Source organism: Python bivittatus, unplaced genomic scaffold (assembly GCF_059951505.1).
Source record: "Python bivittatus isolate LINGU-HERP-01145 unplaced genomic scaffold, Pbiv_v1 ctg000120_np1212, whole genome shotgun sequence".
NCBI lineage: Eukaryota > Metazoa > Chordata > Lepidosauria > Squamata > Pythonidae > Python > Python bivittatus.
The window spans coordinates 1,569,387-1,592,757 of NW_028277037.1; the positions used below are offsets into that span (position 1 = coordinate 1,569,387).

Below are 23,371 nucleotides of genomic sequence, written 5' to 3' on the forward strand. Positions count from 1 at the left end.
CTTAGCTGCCACTCTCAAACAAAACAAAACCAAGATTTGTATTGAAAAGTTTTATTTGGCCAAGTAAATTCCATCTTCAGAAATTCTGACGACAACTTTGTTGCATGCCTTTATTTAATAAGATAAATTATCTCCTAACAAATCCTGAAAAATAACATAGAAAAGTCACTGCCAGAACAAACACAGTGAATCCTGGCCACACGGAATGTAATGGTACTTATTCGATGGAGTGTTTAGTTCAGTGCAGCTTTGGTTGTTGATCAGCATAAAGTATAAAACAGTGTTGTTCAAACTTGGCCACTTTAAGATGAGTGGACTTCAACTCCCAGAATTCCCCAGCCAGCATGGGGAAGCTGGCTGGGGAATTCTGGGAGTTGAAGTCCACTCATCTTAAAGTGGCCAAGTTTGGACAACACTGGTATAAAATAAACAAACTTTTCAAAATCACAGAATTAATGTTGTGTATGTAGTGCTAGGTATTAATAACATAAAATATATTTTACATAAAATATCTCAATGTTTAAACTAAAAAAAAAATCAAGTGAATAAGTCTATTAATCTAAAATGTATCTATTACTTTTTTTTTTTTTTTTGGTGCCTTCGAGTCAGTTTTTGACTCCTGGCGATTGCCTGGACAAGTCCCTGTAGTTTTCTTGGCAAGGTTTTTCAGAAGAGGTTTGCCCTTACCATCTTCCTAGGACTGAGAAAGGGTGACTGGCCCCAAATCACCCAGCTAGCTTCGTGCCTAAGGCAGGACTAGAACTCCCAGAAACTCATAGAACTTCACAGGTTTCTAGCCTGATGCCTTAACCACTACACCAAACTGGCTCTCTAAATATTACTAATTTCTACTATAAAATAGCAATGAATCTAAATACTATAGAATTCTATATTTGTAGAGCTGTAAATAAATCTGTAATTCTAAAATCTATAGGTTAGTATAAAATTGATTGAAGTAACCTAATTTAAAATAACCTACCCTAACCCTAAAATAATACCTAAGCAGATTAAAATAACTATATGTTACAGGGAAACATGTAGGAAGAGTAAACAAAGGCCATAAAATACTTACCTTTGTAAGACAGTTTAAGTCTTGGAAGATTGTGTTTTGATGTCCCCTCAACTGATAAGAGCAGTATTCCCCAAAATAAAAGAAGACATGTAAGTTGTGGCTTGGAAACCGTAGCCCTGTTCATGCCTCCAGACTTTTGTCTTCTATGCATATTGCACAAAACTTCTCTTTTCTTAGTTAATCCAACAGAGGTCTGTAAAGAGAAATAAAAGGTCATCGTTAGCAAACAGAGCTCTGACAACACTTCGGCTGAAATGTTAATGTTCAAGGGCCGTGCATTATATTTTAAAAGATCAAATTTTCTATGTTAAAAGATCAGCATATAACTCTCCCCATAAAAAAGGATAAACTAACAAAAAAGAGTGGTATGAGTCCAGACTGACAAATTTATCATATTTGTACCAGTTGTTGCCACGTTTTCACTGCAGCCACAAAAATTTGGCTACTGGTTGGTGGTAGCATGGGTGGAGTCTGAAAGAAGAAGATTAGTGTAATGTATCTTCCTGGGAGATGTTGCAGCAGGAATAGTATATAATCCTTGCACGGGTCCCTGTATTTTAAAAGATTATTTAAAAGATATTGCAATCTTATAATATGTTTTTATATTTAAAAAATCTTATGTTACAAAGAAGGGAAGACATGGCCCTGCTAATTTCGGGGATGTGAAGAGAAAGTTTGGCATTTTGTGGCTTTAAAGGCAACCTAAATCAGGACCGCAGAGCTGTTCTTTGTATTGTTCCACAAGAAACGAGTGGGATAAAATGGCAGGTCCTCTTGTGGACGAGCACTGGCTAAAGAATAGAAAACAAAGAGTAAATGGACATTTCTCACAATGGAGGCATGTAACCAGTGGTTCTATGCTAAAGGTGCTTTTCAAACATATTTATAAGTGATCTGGAATCAGGCGTGAAATAGCCAAGTTTGCTGATGACACCAAATTGTTCAGAGTGATCAAAACAATAAGTGACTGTGAAGAGCTCCAAAGGGATCTGTGCACATTATGGGAGTTACTGTCAAAATGGCAGATGTCATTCAACATGAGCAAGTGCAAAATGATGCATATTGGTGCCAAAAATCATAACTACTCATATCAACAGTGACTGATGGGGAAAGAGTTCTTGGAGTAATGGTAAACAGTTCAATGAAGGTGTCGACACAGTGTGCATCTGCTGTAAAAAAGGTCCACAGCATGTTAAGGATAACAAGAAACAGTATTACAATGCCTTTTAATAAATCAATGATGTGACCCCATCTGGAATATTGTGTGCAGCTCTGGTCACCGCACCTCAAAAAGGATATAGTGGAGCTAGAGAAGGTTCACAGGAGGGTAGCTAAGAAGATCCAGGGGCTGGAGCAGCTTCCCTATGAGGAAAGGTTATGACCCTTGGGGCTTTTTAGTCTAGAAAGGAGGTAAATGAGAGGCAACAAGGTTGAGGTGTACAAAATCATGCATGGTCTGGATAAGGTGGACAAGGAGAAGCTGTTTTCCCCTTCCCAAAATACTAGAACCAGAGGCCACCCAATGAAATTGAATCCTGGAGGAATCAGGACAAAAGTGTGTGTGTGTGTGTGTGTGTGTGTGTGTGTGTGTACATACATACATACATACATACATAACACATGATTAAATTTTGGAGTTCACTACCATGAGGTGTGGTGCTGGATCAATGGCCTTGATGGCAGTGAGACTGCCTCTGAAGGCCATCAGCTGAGAGACTAGTGGGCTTCCTTGTGCACTGTGAGAACAGACTGCTGGGCTAGATGGGCCAGGGGTCCAATTCAGCAGGGCATGGCTTATATTCTTATGGATGCAAACACAGGCTTGTAAAATTTAGTCCTTACAGCACACTCTTGAGGCATGCTTATTATGGATACCATTGGTTGGTTTTATATATAAAATAGGAAACAAAACAAAAAAAGCTTAATTGGTTGGGCATGCACTAACCCAAAAAATTCAGTTCAGATCCAAATTGGACAATTCATAAAACATCCTTTGAATGATCTAGAACCATACAGTTCAATATACAGAAGAAATCTAGGTCTGATGTTTTATGCCTACAACTAGCTGTTGCTGGTAACCAACAAATATATTTTGTCTGCCAAAACTTAATGAAAATTTGTACATGCTGCAGCTTCCTATGAAGTCTGCTAATTTTACACAAAAGAGGTGGTGGCTGGGTTGTGTTAAATGCCTTTAAGTGTATATGTGTGCACATTAGAAATATGAATTTTACTGTATTATTGACAGACATTGATGGAATTTATAGACCTAGCTTCTTCTTGAGACGATATTAAATTTGGCAAGTTTTAGATTAAGAATCAAATCTTCAAATTTTGTGAAAAGTTTTTTTTGCTTCCCTTCCTTCTTGCATTGCTGCAGCCATGTCATTCTTGTTAAATAATTTCTATGAAAAAGCCATGTCTGTTGAGGTGTATCTGAGCAAGAAATGTGTCACATTTCAGAAGAATAGATAGGGTAGGGAATTACGATAAATGGAAAACAGCTTAAGGGGTTTTGATTATTTTCTGCTCAATTAGCATGAAAGTCACAGAAAGTGAGATATGATAGGGACTGATGATGGATATAAAGCATATAGAGGTTGAAGGACCCGAACATCTGGTATTTTCCAAGCAAGCTCCTAATGTGACATCCTGCAGACTTCATCAAAAATTCTTTTTTTAAGATTCATGCTTCTTGGAAGGAGAACTAGTAAAGAGCTTTGAACCCTGGATCAAGCATATTTTTAGTCACTTTCATGAACCCAAAGGGACTTGAAAGTGGAAAGAGAAACTTGCCTGCTCTCTCTGACTTTCATATGTTGACATCTATACTTCCTAGAAGGAGGACAGTTTTACATACAATCTGGGATTCTCATAAAATTGGATCTCAGATCTTGAGAAGTGCATTCACTTTCAGATAAATATAAGTACCATTTCAGACCTCCTAGATGAGTCTATGGAGGCTGGAAACAGTAGGGCCAGGATCAGCATTTCATTACATCTTCTACCCACTTTCAAGTATTCACATACTCAGACAACACCTGAAGAGAATTTGGAGGGTGTGTGCTTGTGGGGTGCCTTTGAGTCAGTCTTGACTCCAGGCAACTGCCTGGGCTAGTCCCTGCAGTTTCTTGGCAAGATTTCAGAAGTGGTTTGCTATTGCCTCCTTCCTAGTGCTAGAAGAGAGTGACTGGCCCAAGGTCACCCAGCTGGCCTTGTGCCTAAGGCAGGAATAGAACTTACAGTCTCCCAGTTTCTAGCCTGGGGCCTTAACCACTACACCAAACTGGCTTATAGTAATTTAGATTACTATAAACTCTCTCTGCTAAGTATTATAACTGGAAAGTGCTGATGAAACTATTCACAGTTAGAGCTATCAGTCACAAAACTACCTTCAAACAACTACCTTTCACTCTTTTTCATCTACCCACTCACTGGCTTTTCTCCTTTCACTTATGCCAGATCAGGCATAGTTTCCATCAATTCGAGGTCTACCTCAAATTTTGTGTGATATTTCAAAAGCCATATTCAAAGAGTGGGTGAGGCCACAGCCTGTTTTAGGAGCAGCTTTAGGAATTTTAAGAGTTGCAATTGGTGAGTAAAGCATCTTCAAAGCTTAAGAACTCAGTTTGCTCCTTAAAACCACCAAACCATCAAAAATATAAAGGGCTGATGTTTGTGGTCCAATCTAGTGTGTGCGTGTGTCAGAGGCTGCACCTCTGTGTGTGTGTGAGAGAGAGAGAGAGAGAGATGCCACAAAAGGGTTACCGGGGAGGGATACGTATGGTTTTTTCACCCTTGGCCTAAACTTTGCTCAATATCTACTCGGCAGCTTCATTTCTTTCTCTATTCCTACCAATTCAGCATTTGTTCTCCTCCCACAACCTTTGTCCCTGCTCTCCTTCGCCATCCCTCCCTCTCTGTTATCACAGTTTTAGATTTTTCATCAAACTTGCAGAGATGAAGGGATGGAACCGACAGGTGCATCTACACCAGAGTTACGTTCAGGCCACCATGCATTCAGTCTTAGTGAATTGCTGAAAGGACTGGCAGGGACTTAAAAGAAGGGCTATTTTCTCCACAACAAAACTTGGCATTGGGGTTGAAACTGAAAAACTGGAGTTGTAAACAGGAGCTTTTTGGAACACCCACACAACCAAAAAGCTCTGGATCATAAAGAAAATGTCCCACAGATCAGAAATTAAAGGGCTCAAAACATGAAGAAGCTGTGAAAAACTTGAAGACACTTACTGGCGCAGAAAGAGAAAAAAATGAACAGAAAGGGCAGACTCTGTTGAATCCACCTAGCACACACTGAATCTGGTTACAAAACGAACTGTTTTCCCTTCCTGCCAGTGACTTTCACTTATTAGAGAGATGTGTATTTTCTGTGTATCTCCTTTTGTCTATGTATTCAAAAACATCATTCAGACAGAACACAACACAAAAGGGTTCCTTTATACCTAAGTCAGCTGGACAGCTCGCCAAGCCAACTGATACACTCACTCCATTCATTAAGGACTAGGCTGTTCTCAGGACACCCTTAGGTCAAGTTTTCTATTACATGTACTTCCAAAATGATCTTTTAAGCACTGCTAGGTGGCCAATGCTTTATTTTTTCTTACTGGCATGTAATATTCTAATGTTATTAATGTTATTTAGTCAGGAACAACATGCCTTCTCTCAAATTAATGTTTAAAAAGAGAGTGTGCATGTGTATGTACATGTATATATGTGTATGTACGTGGCCAAATTTTTGCAAGAGCACATTTCATGAGACCTTGTGAGAATTCAGGTGGCCGTACCCAAATTTCATAAGATTTCAGTAATCTCACAGGACAATGCATGAGTGCTCACACATGCTTACCAAAATCTCATGAGATTTGAAATCTTCAATGTTTCCATGTATTTTTTAAAAAATGTGGGGCTACCCATATTTTTGCACCAAGTTGCATGACAACTCATGAAAATGCGCTTCCTCTCTACAACAATGACTGTAATCAACCATTGTTAGGTTGAACGAAATTCCACACTGTCTGGAAACAATGGAAATTATCTGGGTGGCACTTGGTTGGGGAAACATATCAGATTCTCTCATAGGCCAGCTCACTTTGAAAAAAGTTCTGCTTTACTTTTAACTCTTGCAGTTCTATTAAGGGACAAATAAGAGAATATGCAAATTGTGTTATCCTCCTGACTGTATCATCTTAATTGCAAGCATACAGTGTCTCACTCGGGATCAGGACCCCTATGTGCAGGAAAGGAGGCATCCAAACACCCTTCCTCCACAAGGAGCTCCAGTGTTGCCAATTACTTTCTCAGTGGCTGGTACTACATTCCAGATGGGCTGGCTGGCCAGCTGGCCGGCCGGCTGGCCGGCCCACCTGCCTGCCCGCCTGCCTTCCTGCCTTCCTTCCCTGCTGCGCCCTCCCCTCCCCTTTGTGCCAGGAGTCAGTGTTGACTCCTGGTGACTGCCTGGACTAGTCCCTGCAGTTTTCTTTGCAAGATTTCAGAAGTGGCTTGCCCTTGCCTTCTTCTTCCTAGGGCTGTGAGAGAGGCTTTGTGCCTAAGGTAGGACTAGAATTCACGGTCTCCCGGTTTCTAGCCTAAATTTTGAAAGTAGAGGTGGAAGCATAACTGACCTGTCAAATTCATTACTGCAAGATATGATAGTAGCCATGAACTTCAGTGGTTTTAAAACTTCAATGGTTTGAATAAATCCATGGAGGACAAGTCTGTCAAAGACCCTATATTAAAACAATGCTCTTTTGTGTATATATATTTTTTCTTCCTTCTTGCTTGTTTTTATGTTTTCTGTTCTTTTTTTCAGTCTTTGGGGTTTTACATACGTACCACCTTGATGGCACCTAAAGAATCAAGTCAAAGCATCAATCAATAAATACACACAGAAGCTAGTCTAAGACGGAGCTTGGGCTGTTCCAGCAAGGCTGTTCTGATGTTCTTCTGACAACTGTTTTAACTGACCAAACTGATATACCCAGTTCCCATAAAGAAAAGCACTGTGAATATAATGTACTCCTGTTACCATATCCTTCTTGTCAAGTCAGGTAACTCACCTGTGCTGCCAAAACATTTTCTATTTTCCCCTATAATTTATTACCAAAGGCTGAAATCCTAAACCACTGGACACAGTCAGACTTACTTCAGAGTTCAAGCAGGGTTCTGAATAAACAAGCACCATGCTGCCCTTTCACTGATGGTCTGCTGTCTCATTCAGATGGAATTTATGATTTTCCAGGCGTGGTTCCTGAGCATCTGCTCAGAAAACCTGGTCCCTTTTAACCTGACACCTCAACTCCAAGTATTTGATGTACTCCTGGAATTCTCATTAAGGTAAACTCTGCCAACCCAAATTTCTGAGTTTGGAATGTCTGCCCCTCCCCTCCCCAATTTGCAAGTATCTGGAATTTGAGCAACTAACAACATCAACCATTTGTCTTGACAACTTTCTGAAAAGAAAACCCTACGCATATTTAACAGTAGCCAGATGTACTGCATTACTCAGATATAAGGCCTCCTCCTTAGTAAGTCTGTTTGGATTGCAGAGTTACAGTAGCCTGGCACTACACATTTTCTGGAACTTACATTTCCCTTAATTCAAAAGGGCTTCCTTTCTAATAAGATTTAGGATTACATCCTTAAAAGAAGTCATTTTCTTTAAAGACGTGGTTATTCAACACCATTTTAGAAAAGAATACTTAGCGTTAACTGGTTGTTATTTATTTAAGGCTATCATGGAAATAATGACCAATCTCTCATCATTTCTACCCTTCCACTAAATAGAAGGTTGCATAGCTACATTACAGTTTGGTTCTACTTGGTTAAATCTGATATCTCAGTGGAAGCTTTAGGTAGGCTTGGTGGTTTCCCCATCTTCTAAGGAGCCTAAATGCAGAAGAGCTGCAACTCACCCATAAATTTTGGTATGGCAGAAAGACTGTTTTATTAAACTTCATTTACTGGATCCAGAGCATTTTAAAGTACTAAAATCACAAGCTTTAAAATATCAATTCCAGGGAAATTTTAAGACACACATTGCGTACAATGCACTTCAGCGGAATAGAATTTCTTTCAGAACAAAAAAAAAAAATGAAGCTGGGAAGTGAACCACAACCCTCATGTTGGTTCTCTGCAAGACTAAAGCTGTAGGTTGTGGAACAACAGCATCATCACCACAGTGCTCCCTATTACAGTAAGGGACATGTTAAGGTGTTTGCTATCACGGGGTCACAGACTTGGATCTCTGCCAGAGTTATGATCAAAACTGTTGCAATCACAATGATATTTTCTTTTTTGCCTGGCATTCATTTGGTCAGGTAAGAACTCTAGGTCAATGTTAGGGCACAGGCAATAGATGCAGATAGTCCCAAGTTAATTTCTGGTATCCTGAACTTCAAGAGTAGCAGGTCATGTGATAAATGCCATCATGTTACCATTCTCCTACTCTTTATATAGCACTGTGGTGATGATGCTGTTGTTCCACAACCTACAGCTTTAGTCTTGCAGAGAACCAACATGAGGGTTGTGGTTCACTTCCCAGCTTCATATACACGCACACAATAAATATCTGTGTGCGTGTATATAAGCGTATGGGGAAAATAATTCTTCAAACATTGGTCTTATATGGGGAAACTGATGCTACTTTCAAGCCTAGCATTTCTGGAGTGCACTCAACACCTGCTGCTGAATAGAAATATGAATTATGAGGAATATGAAATAGAATTATGAGGAAACACCAAGCCTTCCAGAGTTCTCCACTTAACTAGAAAATATCATGTAAAACTTCCCTTGAAGTTCCATCCTTCCTCATGGAAATGAGATAACCAAAACAATTCTGTGTTTACCAGGTCATCAGTCCTAGCAATATTAGGAGGCACGCTGGAGAAGGATGTGTGTTCTGCTAGTAGAATGCCTTCAGAGATGTTAGGCCTAATCCTAACAGGTTGCAGATACGATTTTATAGTCCACTGATGAAATTCATGGAAAACTCTCATACCTCAGCCTTTCTGATTCTACTGGAATCCTTTAGAACTATGACCAAGAGGTAAAAGGATATATGAGGTAAGAATGCCCTGTGGTGCAGCAATTTCTGTGTGCATTCAAGTAAACTCCCAGGTGGAATTCATTCTTTTTCAAGAGTGCCTGAATGTTATTTATAGGAACTGCAGAGGCAATATGTTTATAATACCCCAACAGGATAATCTTGCACGGTAATTCAAATAAACTTTTCTCTAACCTAAGAATTCAGATTATCACTAGATTTTGTGATCAACAAATCATACTCTAGACTTGCATGGGAGAAAGATAGCTTAAGATAACCAAGAGCTGGATATAAAAAAATTATTACAGCATTTTCACTCTATCATGAGCAAATGGGTCCAGTTGTAAGTAGTCATGGGGATATGTGGTCAAGCCCTTGGATCTTCCTATGTGGGATGAGCCAGGTCTTGGCCTTCTCCTCTTCCCTATTCTAGTTAACATCTCCATGAAAGCGCTGGGAGAGATCATCTCTCAATTCAGAATGAGATAGCATCAGTAGGAAGATGATACCCAGCTGTATTTCTCCACCCTGAACAGGAGATGCTGTGAAAGTCCTGACCTGATATCTGGAGCTATAAGGGAATGGGTAGGATGAAACAGGCTCAGAAGGACAGAGTGGTTGTTCATACAGAAATATGAAATCAGGCCAAATCCAACGTCAGGTCTGGATGGTACTGCATTCCATTAGAGGGAAATGGTCCATGATCTGATGGTTCTGTTAGACTCACGGTCCTTTGCTCAGCTTTCAATGATGCACCAGATGTGACTATAGAGTCCTTGGGGTTCTTGCAGACATTTCATTACCTGTCTAGGTAACGTATTCAGTGCTAGAAGGGAGTGGGGTTTGCTCTCTATTTATATACAGTAACTTGGGCTGTCAGAGTTGGTGGGAGAGTTGTTTTTTCCTTGGTAGTTCCTTGATTAGGGTATTGTTTACTGCTTGATTGTTTGTCTGGTGTTAATCCTGGTGTTAATCCCTGCTTATCTGGGTGTTGATTGCTGGCAAGGAGATGTTCTGGTCTTTTTGTTTCCTTTTTATTGTCTCTTTTGAATAGTGGGTAAATGTTGTTTATCTCTATGTGCCCCAAGGACTCCATATGCAATCCTGAGCCACATATATTCTCTTCTAGATGTGACAGTTCCTACAGCAGGATCCTCTGGCTCCAGTCATTCATGCACTCATCCTCTTATCTTGGATTACTGTTCTCTATTGTACACTGCCTCTTACTACTCAAGAACAATTGTTCCAAAATGCAACTGCCCGCCTGCTACTTGGACAACAGCAACTTTGCACACCCATGTTCCAAGAATGCTATTGGCTGCCAATAGGCTTCTGGGTATATCAGCCAAAGTGGGTCTATTAAGACCTTTATGGCTTGGATCCTCATTACCTGAAACATGGTCTTCTTTAAGTGGAGGTTTCCCATCCTGTATGCCCTATACGGAAAGGGAAGCTGCTAGTGTCAATTCTCCAGCTATTCTGGGGCTCAGCAGCATGGAAACAAGCCTTTTTTGTGGCCACACCAACCTTCTGGAACTCACCCCCACTGGAGGTCAGAATGGCTAGCTAGCTTTTAATATGACTATGCGTGTTTGCTGAAACGCAATCACTTGCTTTAATTAAAGCACAGTGTTTTCCAATTTAAGGTTTTTTATTGTTTTATTGTTGTATGAGGCAGCACACAAGCTCGATAAAATACATAAGATGAACAGAAAGGAAAAGGGGTAAGCCCATGGACCAATGGGAAAATATGAGGTCAAAAGGGTTGAAATTTACATTCTGTTATGATCTTAAAGAGAATTTTTATAAAATGATGTATCGTTGGTATATGATGCCAGAGAAATTATCTAGAATGTATAAAGGCACTTCAAATGTGTGTTAGAAGTGTGAACAACATGAAGGGACATTTTGTCATGCTTGGTGGACATGTAAAAAAGCTTAAAAAATTGGATTCAAATACATACTTTGATACAGAAGATTTTAAAGATTAATATTCAATTGAATCCATGACTTTTCCTTTTAGGACTAATGGATAAACAGTTTAAAAAAAAGCCATGGAAGATTATTTCAATATATGATTACTACAGCAAGATTATTATATGCACAGAGATGGAAATATTTGACGCTACCCTCTATGGAGGAATGGTTGGTGAAATTGACAGAAGTTGCTGAGACGGATAAATTAGCTTCCTTAATTAGAGAAAAGACACTATTTACATTTACTGGTGACTGGAAACCTCCTATGAACGTTTTGTGTAAAAAATGAAAAAAAATGAACTTGTGGTTTATGGCTTCGATGATTAGATAGAACAGATTATAGAAAGAAGAGTATTATGATGTATTAAGAGAATTTAAAATATCATTGTACGTATAACTGCTGTGAAGAATATTGGAAGCCACTGCTTTATATCTTTTTTTCTTTCTTTTTTCTTTTTCTTTAACGTTTTTCTTTTCTTGCATTTTTTGCTTTCTCTTTGCTTGCTTTCTTTTTCTTTTTTCTTCCTTATCTTATATTAGTTTGTATTAGGTTTTTTTTTTAAGTTTCAACAAAAATCACACACAAAAAAAAGAAGAAAATGAGCAAGACAATTACAAACAAAAAACAAGTAGTGGGTTTAAAGTGTAAATTACAAGATAGGTTTGGAGCACACAAGAGGTTACTCTAGCAACAACAATCAAGGGAATATATCACTATCCAGCTTTGGCAGCAATGTCCAGCCATTAAAACAAGATAAAACAAACCTGTATCCTATGTTCCCTATTCAGTTCAGAAACACCCAACTCAAGGTTGCAAATAAAATGACATAGACACAACATGGAGGAGGTACAGGTAGGTACAAAACAGAGGAAAAGCAAATAAATATAAACCATGTACCCAGCCTATCTCTCACATGCAAGAAAATGTTTTTTAAAAAAATGTGAATAAGAACAGGCAATTTTCACTATCAGAGTCAGTCCTATATGTTTGTTAATGTGTACATATATCCATGTACAGCTGTATTTTCTCACAAAAATAACTGCACTCGAATACTCAATCCAGCTGTCGTCATGTGTAAATGTCCCTAAGTACATCAGAATGTGGTTCGGACATACATCCTGCTGAAAATAATCTAAAGTCTGGATATGGATATCATTTATTCATTCATTTAGATCCAGAAAACTTGTTTCATGTATGTGGAGTCTTTGGAGTTCTCTGATCTTGGTTGTTTTCTTGCAAACATTTCATTACCCGGCTAGGTAACATCTTCAGTGCTAGAATGGAATGGGGTTTGCTCTCTGTTTATATATTGTGACGTGCCCTGCCAGTGTTGGTGGGGGTGGGGGGTTTGTTTTGTTTTATTTTTTCCCTCTGGTAGTTCCTTGATTAGGGTATTGTTTACTGCTTGTATGTCTGGTGGTAATCTTGGTGTTAATCTCTGCTTATCTGGGTGGTGATTGCTGGTGAAATGTTCTGCTTTTTTGTTTTCCTTTCTATTGTCTCTTTTGAATAGATGCTGTTGTAGATGCTGTTTATCTCTACGGGCCTGTTGATGGCTGCTTTGTCTGAATACCAGGCTTCCAAGAATTCCCTTGCATTTTTGGATTTAGCTTGGTCTAAGATGCTGACAGTTTCCCAGTTGATGGGACTGGGAAACTGTCAGCATCTTAGACCCAGACTATGGTTAAGTCTGTCCATGTGTTGTGAGATTAAGGAGTTTTCATCATGTCTTCTGACTGCTAGTTGGTGTTCATGGATGTGCTCTGCAAGCCTTCTGCCTGTCCTACATAGTGGTTGTTATGGTTCTTACACTGTATGTTGTAGATGACTCCTGTTTTTTCTTCTTGGGCTACTGGGTCTTTTGGTTTGCTTAAGATGTTTTGGAGGGCTTTAGTTGGCTTGTATGCTATGGTGATGCCATGTGGTTGTAATAGTCTGTTGGTGGTTTCTGAGATGTTTCTGATGTATGGCAGTGTTATCCTTTTCATAGCTTGTGCTGGTTGTGCTGTAGCTGGTTGAGCAGTCAGGTACCTTTTGATAAAGTTGTGTGGGTATCCATTTTGTCGGAAGATGTTGTATAGGTGGTCTGTTTCCTTTTTCTGCTGTTCTGGGTTGCTGCAATGTGTTGGTGCTCATTTGAATAATGTTCTTACACAGCTCTTCTTGTGGGAAGTTGGGTTATTACTTTAGTAATGGAGTACTTGATTAGCGTGGGTTGTCTTCCAATAGACTTGGGTTTCTAATTTGCTGTTGTTTCCTCTGCTGATGAGGATATCCAGGAAGGGTAGCGTCCTGTTTTTTTCTTCCTCTCTGATGAATTTTATTCCTTTGAAGATGTTGTTGATGGTTTCATATGCCTTCTCTATTTGTTCCTTTTTTATTATAACAAATGTGTCATCTACATACCGGATCCATACTTTAGGTTGTATGTGTGGAAGTGCTATAGTTTCTAGGCATTGCATTACAATCTCTGCTATGAGTCCTGAGAGTGGTGATCCCATATTCACTTCTATTGATTCATGTATGGCACATCCCTCTGCACTGTGGAGAAACTATTTAATGAACAAGAAAATGAACAGAAACATACACAGTAGAAGAAAAACTTAATATTAACCTTATGAAAAAAATCTTGAAGACAGATACTACGGGAAGCACCATGAACACTGCACATTTTAATAAAAACAGTTTGTATCCTGGTATGCTACTGCATCCAACTGAGGTTTCCAAGATTAGAAGAAGCTTTCTATTGCAGAAAATAATAAATCTTCTTCCCACCACAGGGCCACTATCCAGGTCATTCCAGAGGTTCCCCCAAGGCCTAACAGCAGGTTTTCATAGAACATAGAAAGTGACAGCGGAGTAGAGCAATCTACAATATTTCCAGCTCTCCCAGATTTTCCAGCCCAAGCAGTTAATTACACATTTAAGTCCATCACAAGCAAGCAGTGAACAAGAGGCAGATTCTTTTCAGCCAAGGAGAAATGGAAACCCAACTTTGAGGATCATGGAATCGGCTGGCACCTCTCAACATACCCATTAGGAGATTTTTCTTTTTCCTCTCCCTCACCTACAAAACAGGGCCTCCCAATGTTCTCCACCATTCCATCCAGCTCTACCAGCATTATTGTACAATGATGCTTACTCCAGGGTATTGTGAAGGATGCAAAACCATGGTTAGGTTAGAATACCAACCGAAACAGGACCTAAGAGGGGGAGGCCACTGCTAATGGCACACAACAACAACAGCGGCAGCAGCAGCACAATAGAAGAGAAAGAACTGGAGAAAATCACAAAATATAAAGACCTGCAAATAGGAGTAGAACGACTATGGCAAAAGAAAGCAACAATAGTACCAATGGTAATAGGCACCTTGGGTGCAATCCCAAACCATCTGGAGCACCACCTGAACATCATCAGCATTGACAAAATCACCATCAGTCAATTGCAAAAGACAGCTTTACTTGGAACAGCTTATAACCTGCAATGATACCTTTAACACTATCAAACAACAATATCTGTCTGTCCCTGATCCTTGAGAAGGACTCAACAGGCAGATACAAATGTCAAATCCAGACTAAACATCTGGCTGACTGTGTGACCAACCATAATACTACTATAAATGTGTACGTTGCCCAACTGTCAACAACTCTGGGCAAAGCCAGCAAGCTTCCCAGGACTCTGCTCCCCAATCCATTTAATGGGATGACTAAATGAGGGGGGGGGGGATCCTGGTGCATTCTCACTTTGCATTCCTATCAGAGTTGTGTTAACACATACAACCTTTCTACAGTTCATTTCTCACAACCTCTGGGGCAGTGTTTGGTCTGATCCATAGGCAACATTTAATTTTTTTTTTTTTACTCCTCTTTTTCAAAACAGTAAATAAATCTAGGCTATTAACTTTTTATTGATGTATTTTTATGTTCAAATGAGAAATAAATCCAATGTTATTCCACCCTCATGCTAATTCCCTCCCCCTGCACAATCTCAAATTAAACTCCTAAATCTTGATCCAGAAAAAAGGTACACAAAAGGAATAATGTCAAAATAATATACCGAACTCAAAGAATGTCATTTTTAAAATGCAGCTACCTTCCAAACAAATTAACTGAATGTTTTGTTAGTATAAATAATGTACAACTAAACCACCATAAAATATCACCACAGAATTCCTATCCAAGCAAAACTTTTGAATAAAGTTGACAGCAAATTAAATACTTCAAAAACTTCAAAGTAATCCAAACCAAACAATGTACAGAAGGGGGTAAACCTACAGAATGCATTTTATTCATACGTTAGTGCCTACAACAAGAACGTTTTAACGCATTTTGATTTCCAAATATTCATATGTAATGGTGGACAAAAACAAATATAATTGGATTTGGAAGCTGGTATACTTTATTCACGAATAAGTTATATTATGTCAAATGGAAAATTGTTTATTTCAAAGTTTGCAAACTGTGACACGTTGTATAAATCAGCATTCACCACACTCGCAAAATCCAAACATGACCAGTTTGAAAAATACAGAAACTACTAAAACAGTGGTTTACAAACTTTCCATCTTCAGGAAACTCCTTCTACTACACAATGTCTGAAGAGAAAATGCCACAGGCCTGCCTGGCAATTTTTTAATTTATTTAAAATATCTGTATACTGCCCTGATCTGGTAGATTTTAGACACTGATAAGCAAATACAAATAATGAACCATTCCATTTTATGGGGAATTACAGGGAAGTTGTTCTATTATCTTACACATTCAAGCCAACTGGACTTCAACATTGCTCCACATCACAAGTAGGCAATTTTTCAGCATTTAGGAACTGTCCTTTCTCAAAAACAACTGGGGGTATTGGAAGCTACAGGAAGTGGGACAACGGAAGAGTGAGAACACTAGAAGTGGATTTTGTTCCTTGGTGTCTTGATATACAAAGCTTAGAAAAGCTGGTTGATTACAAAAGCTAATGCCACTTTTTTTCCTGGCAGTCTGGCTCCAAAATTCAGGAGTGCAGTTATGGAGGGTTGGAGAAGTGTTCTCCAATCTTCCATAATTGGTTTGTTCAGCCATGTTTTTACATGAATGGAGACACTGTAGAATACACCCCAACTTTTCATGGGGAACATTTCCTAACATAATTGGGAGTGGAATAGATTTTCTTGGGTTTTGTCAGGGATGACGTTGAAATTCCATTAGGCTTGGAGCCTCCATAGAACTTCATTTTCAAGAAACCAGTCTCATTGCTCTAAGCCTAAATTGTGTTTAAGAGATCTAGATATAAAAAGTCATCTTATTTTCATGCTATGCTTGCACTTTCACTAATCAAATTTATCTTCAAAGATGCTGTTTTTTTGTTTTGTTTCTTTGCAGGATTCTCAAGTTCCATTTATTATACTCTGTGGTCAACACTGATGGTTACATTCAAACCCCTTGTGACTTTGTTGGGTTATTTGTGGTGATTAATTCAATAGCAGTACAACATACCATTTCGCAAAGTAGATAGAAAGTTCAGATCTTAGTCTGGCAATTTTTCTAAGTTCTCGTCCTTATTAATTTTGGCTTGGCTACCATCTTCCAAACAAAATACTGCAATTCTGGAAATGAGACAGCAAAGCAATTAGAATGGTTAAAGGAAGGTTCTGATTATAGGTTCAATAATCTGGATGTTCTAGTACAGGGGGAAAAAGACAAATGAGCTATTACAGAGGTATATGGAGTTTTTAAAAATGGTACAATCCTTTTCCTTTTGGCTTCCAGAATATTAGAATTAATGCAGGCTTCCTTAAACTGGTGTCTTTCCAGTTTGGACTTCATCTCCCAGAATTCCCAGTCAGCCTTTGTGTTCCATACATAGCAACACATCCATTCTGATAGATACAAGTTAAGAAAGCTAATATAGCTGGCAAAAATGACGCCCAAGGAGAGGTGGTGAACAGTTGACTTCTAATAATAGTGATCTGTATTTCTTTTGGCAAAATACTGTTCTTTCTCACCAGTGCAAAGTGCAATTGCTCGGTCAAAATCTCAAAAATAAATCTATTCACAACCACTTTCTAGAAAAGCTGATTGCCTTACAGTGCTATCTGTAAGTGCACATGAACACAAATCTCCACAGGACAGAAATAAAAAGATACTCTTCTGTTTAAGGCATGGGAAAATTATTACTTTCATTTGGAAGGCAGTGGATGGTCGTTTCTGGAAATTTTGCCAGTTGTTTCATACCTTATGGAGCTGTGAACTATAATCAAACTAACTTAAGAGACTTTAGGGTCTAGACATTAATTTAATCCAGTGTAGACAATTTCTCAAGCAATCAAAGAAATGTTTCCAAGACAGCTTTACTGAAAATCTACTTGTTATTTAAATATAGAAGATGAAGAAAACATGAAGTAATTGTTTATCTTCCACTGAAAACATTTATGCAAAAAGTGTTTGGCCCCAGTAGGTTCACACTCGGAATCCACCATCACTGAAAATGAGTATCATTTACCATTAGCAGGGGCTCCCAGAGAAGTAAAGTGAGAATACAATAAATCAAATAAGGTGTGTTTTGTTCTGGGTCTCTGGAAATGTTTTCAGATATGGAACATGCCAGTTCACTTTGTTCCTTAGCATGTTACATGAGAAGCATGAACAGAGAAGAATAGGTGGTTCATGCTTTTTAATTTTTCCTTGTAACAATTAAAGGTCAAATACAATACAATCTCTCCCAGCCAAATATGGTGACCTATCAGCAATTCCAGAAAACCACGTGTTTGCCTGGGATTTTAATAAAGGGAAAGAGATTGACAAATGTCCACATGCTAGACAACTTGGTTGGCAACCTCTGCCTGGAAAGCAACAGTACAGATAGTCCTCATTTAGTGACTGCCTCATTTAGTGACTGCAGTTACGACAGTGATGAAAAAGTAACTTTGTGACCAATCCTTGCATTTACAACCTTTGCAGGTCTGTAAAGCAAAGGAAAGCTGAAGTAAGATCATAAGCCCAGTTGTGCTTTCACTCAGTGACCGCTTTGCTTAATGACCAAATTGCTGGTCCCAATTGTGGTCATTGCATGCATATTAGGCAGGGATATTACAACTAGTATAAAACCTGTGGGGAGAGAAGAGGAACAACATTGTAGAGAAGTGGAATATTAAACCATTTCTCTTGTACTGAGCTTTCATTCAGGTTATTAATAAACATCCAGCAAACAAATATCAATATCTTTTAAAGTATTGCTAACAACTTTATGGGTCCATCTGTGTTTTTCAGGAACCTTAGCCAAATTCCTCAAATGATAACTTTTCTTGTTTTCTTCCTAACTTGGCAAGAATGTAGGGAAATAGGCTGATGTCTTCCATGCTTCTGTGGTGAGCAGAATCACACAGGCATAAACATTTCCCCTTATCTTCAAACTCTTCTTCAGTGGAAGTTCCTGTTATCTGGAATGTTATTTGGGTGGAACTTGTTCATGGTTAATGTTGTGAAGATGGTGAATGTCTTTCGCACTAGGAAATTTCCAGAGAACACATAAAACTGCTTTGCCAAGTCTTAGGGAAACAAATGCTAGCCATGTGGGAGAGTGTGATCAGGCCTTTGAGCCTTGAAAATGTCATCAATGTGTTCACATTTGCATGACTGTAATTTTTAAAAGAACAGGAGCATGTTTGCTTTTAAAAATACTTTTTGCTTGTAATAAGCCTCACTGAACACGTAACACAGGGCTTTCTTTCAAGAACTCTTTTTTGTCCTGAGAAACAGAACAGAGAGGAATGTGTTATAGTTATATCAGCAGCCTTCACTTCAGACAAACAGCTAGCTCCTTTTTCCCCCTTCTCCTTACCAACCTCCTTCATTGCTCTCTTTTTTCTTAGTGCTTGGAAGAAAAAAAAATCTCATTTTTTAAAAAAAAGATCCAGTCCTTTGCTGCCTCTTAGCAACCCTCTCCCACCAATCTGCAGAACTGCCCACTAAACGTAACTAAAGTGAACTTTACTCATAAACCTAGATCTAACAACTCTGTGAAGATATGTATTTTGGCTGTAAACCACTGAGAGTCATTTTGAACTCTGCAGGATACAAATCATAAAATAAATGGTCAAATGACAGCTTGTCTGTTTTATAACATAAAGTAAATGATAGACTGGTAGCTGTAATGGGGACATATGCTCGTTCCTTTTAGGTAGCATTTTCATTGCTAAAAACACACAGATCAGCCCAAGGGAGGGATTGGAGGACTTGGTCTGCATGTGTCAAAGTGCATTGGTCTGCATGTGTCAAAGTAGCCAGATGTTGGCTGCAACCATGCACTCAAAGGCCAAGCCATTTTTTAAGTGTAAACATGTAAAGGGGGTGGGCTTCAATGTTGACTTTTCTTTACTCTCCCTACATTCAGCTTTACCTGCTGCAACCCATTACTAGTAAACTTCCAACAATAGTTGCTGGACCTCAACATTTTTGAATCTCTTCTGAGCAATAAAAATGGGGAATTGAAGCAAAATCCATTCCTAAACCTTCTCATCCTCCCTTTATCTGGTGATTTGTAACTTCTCTAACCACAATTTGCTCCTTTAGTTCTATTTTTGCCTATTTTTTTCTGATTTATTCCACCTGAAATCCTCTTAGCCAGTCAGGGATCAAACATGATTGTGCCACAGTACCATGCATCCTATCAAACACAATGATGTGCTGACCCCACTAAGGGAGAAGGAAGTTGGTTAGAAGCATAGGCATCTATTAGAACTTAGGATGATATCACATGTGTCATGATCGTGTAAGTCAGATAATTTTATGATGAAATTTATTTTTATTTATTTATTAAGCAAATTTATATGACTGCCCATCTCTAGGTGGCCTGATTCATGTGACATCCCTTGCCTACTTGGCCTCCTATAAAGCCCCATGATTAAAAGGGTGGCCATGCTTCTTGACTGATCAGCATGGGTCACTGCAGAAATCATTCTAAGGATCATTTCCCAGTGCTCTGAAGTAATTCTGAAAACTGCTGTTGGGATTACTCTTTCAATTCTGATTTACATTTTTATGGGAAAAGTTCCATTCTCAGCCCAGCACTATTCCAAATTCCTAAAGCAGAGATTATTACTGAAGATAGAAATTTTTTTAAAAAAAAATATGGAAAGACTCATGTTGACATGGCTGATCTCAATCAACTTGCTCTTTACTTGCTTCAGTAATATTTGTTCTCTCTATTGTTGTGTTGTCTTTGTCAAATCAGCACATCATTGCCCTTCCCTTCTAAAAGCTAATATGTCATATGTGGAATTTACCCAAATTGGGAAGCACAGGAGAAAAACATCAACTCAGATTAATAGTGAAGAAGATCCAACCTCTGAAGTCTTACTTATTAACATGTTTTGAGGAATATTCAATATTGAACACTTGCCACAATGACATTTGGAAAGTATTAATGTTAGCCCAGAATTGTATCACTCAGGGTACAATTATTTGGACTGGGTAGAGCAAATTTATTAAGTAGACCTTTTCAGCATGCAATCAGTGCTACCTTTCAATTCAAATTAGCAGGAATATGCATTCCTCCCTGTTCCTCCTCATCTCCAGAATGAATATTCTGGGTACCCTGTTGTCATTCCATCAACAGTTCATCATTTAATGGGGTCAGAGTATCCCTCTAAAACATACACTGTGGCACACTTTTGACCTGTTTAACAAAGGTTCATCAACATTCACATCTGAGCCTCCACAAAATACAGATTACAGAGCCCTATTCATCACTAGTCCAAGTTATTGATTCAGGAACTGTTTAAACTTTGCTCAAGAAAAAAAGCACAGACAAAATCAAACATATGAACACTAAAACTGGAGAAAGGATTTAGCAGACAGATCCCAGACCAGTTAATAGATTTGTTTCCAAATGAATAGCTTTTTTCTTCTATAGGCTCATCTAGAAAAGATAGACCTGCCATGAAAAAGACGGGTTGAAATACTTTTTATCTCCCCCACCCTTAAATATTCCTAAAAGGTATTAATCTCATGCACAGTCTTGACAATTAATCTGGATGAAGCAAATTCTTTTTGTTCACATTTTCTGCACAACAACTTGATTCATACTTTCGCAACTAATACTTGAACTCAAATGACTTTATCCTTCAGTTTTCACAGTCTTCTGCATTGCGAAGTATTCATAAAAATGGTGCAGGACAAAGGGATTCTTAAAAATGTTGACAATAAAGGATATTATTCATGTGGATTTTTTTAAATCAGAAGCTCTTGTATGAACAGAATACTGTAGCACAATTATTGTGGGGGGTGGCGGGGAGGAAACAAACACATTATCAGCAGCCCAATATTGATGATTCAACCATCCCCAAGGGCAAGACCTGAAGAATTTAGTAGGATCTGCTTCTAAGAATAGATGTGTGGCATTTCACTTCCCACTTTTCATAACTCAGATCAAAAAGCTATACTGATCAAAGTATATTTAAATTGATTTCAACAGCACTCTCCCACTTCCTTTGTCACACATTCACACTCTGTATTACATCTCACCAAGTGAGACAATAGAATCCTGAAATAGTTACATGCAGCTGGAGTGATTACAGTAAATTGTTAGATATGAAACAAAAACAAATACTCCCAAGTAGAATAACAAGTAAAATGGAAAATAAAGTTGGCTTTCCATCATCTAGGACAGTCTTGGTTCCTCTTTGTGTGTGCTTTTTATAGATGGAATATTGAAAAATGCAATCCTTCACCTGCAATGTAAATTAAAAGAACAGAATCAATTCCAACAGAAGAGAATATCTCTAGCTCAGGGCTGAACTACTGAATTTTTAGCGCTCTCTGTGTTTGGTTGTTTTCTTGCAGTCATTTCATTACATCATCAGTAAGGGGAGAGTGGAGTTTGCTGGCTGTTTATATATAATAGCTTGAATGCCAGTCTTGGTGGGGCTGTGGCTTCCTCCTTGATGGAACCAAACAGTCAAGCTCACAGATAATCAAAAACTCAACAGAATCAATATTTTCCATTCTTTTAGGGTTATCCTAAGATATTTGGAGCAGAAAATTATTACTTATTTATTTTGTCTTTCCAACCAGAGGGATCATAGAATCATAGAGTTGGAAAAGATCTTGGAGGTCACCCAGAGATCAAAGCAGCTTGATCTAAGGAGATCAAAGCAGCTAATTATACAGGGCAGAAAAATAAAATGTGAAGCAGTTAAAATCTGACTGATTTCTTAATAGTAGATTAAAAGTATTAAAACCTACTATTATCTAATTCAAACTAAAAAAAAAAAAAGATTAGAGGAAGAAGGTAGCAATGGTAAGAAGTAGCAGCACTGGGTGTTATCAGCCAAGTGATAGGCTGTAATGGTTTGTGGAAAAGACCTTGGGAGACGGGGCAAAGAGATGCTGCCAAGGAAGGGTCAGATAAGAGAGGCATAGCCCACAGCTGCATAATGGGTGGAAAAAGAGGCTCAAAAGAGACCCTTCCTGACTTCTCAGGCTGTAAAGGAGACAGTGGGACATCTGTCCTTTCAGACTTGCAAGTTTCTATTAATGTAGCCATACAATAAATTAGAATTCGCTCATCTGGTCATGTTTTCTGTCTGGTCTACCTGGGAAGGCTGACATGGCCTTTTGCTCCAAAGCACCAAATGACATGAAATGCTGCCCTGTGCAGAAGCAATGGAGGCAGAAAAGTAAGCATTTTTCACTGCCTCTACCACTATGAAATATGGTTCCAAATACGATTTATTCAACACTTGATCTGATTTATTTTAATACCCACTTTTGCTCAAGCTGCTCTCCCTTCATTTTATTATTCTTAGTTCCCCATTAATCCAGGGAATTAACTTGAGTATGTGAAATAATAATTCAACAGCAATTTAGTCTTCTTCCATGGCACCAAAATCAGCTGCCTAAGGCTCTGGCCCCCCTCACTATAACAGCAGCTCTGGCCCAAGATTATTTCTGTTGTAACATCCAGAAGGTGTTCTTTGTGATAATTTTGTAAACACTATCAGTCAAAACAAGAATCATCATCACCAACCACTGAATTTTATATGTATGTATGTAAACTGAATGCACAGTTTCCACCTCTCTTCCTGTCTATTAATAATATAACCTTCCCATTATAATGCCGGAAGGACCACAGAGAGCCAGAGAAATGGAGAGCCAAGTACTTGTGATCACAACAAGCTGTAGTCCTTGAAAGACCAACGGAATAAAAGAAGCTCTCATGAGTGGACGGTCATGAAGTATTATATGCTTTGTTACAGATACAGAAAACTCTC

General features: G+C 38.6%; 1 protein-coding gene across 3 annotated transcripts in view; it reads right to left on the reverse strand.

The window, feature by feature from the left end:
- Window positions 1-23,371, reverse strand: part of SEMA3D (semaphorin 3D) — a 170,902-nt gene that overhangs the window by 110,508 nt on the left and 37,023 nt on the right. For 2 of the 3 annotated variants that reach the window (XM_088134825.1, XM_088134823.1), the window contains exon 2: window positions 1,073-1,265. In XM_088134825.1, coding sequence (XP_087990951.1) covers window positions 1,073-1,223 — 151 coding nt within the window. In that variant the 5' untranslated portion in view covers window positions 1,224-1,265. Of the gene's footprint in view, window positions 1-1,072; window positions 1,266-16,595; window positions 16,706-23,371 lie in introns of all 3 variants that reach the window. The other variant, XM_088134824.1, reaches the window with a different exon arrangement.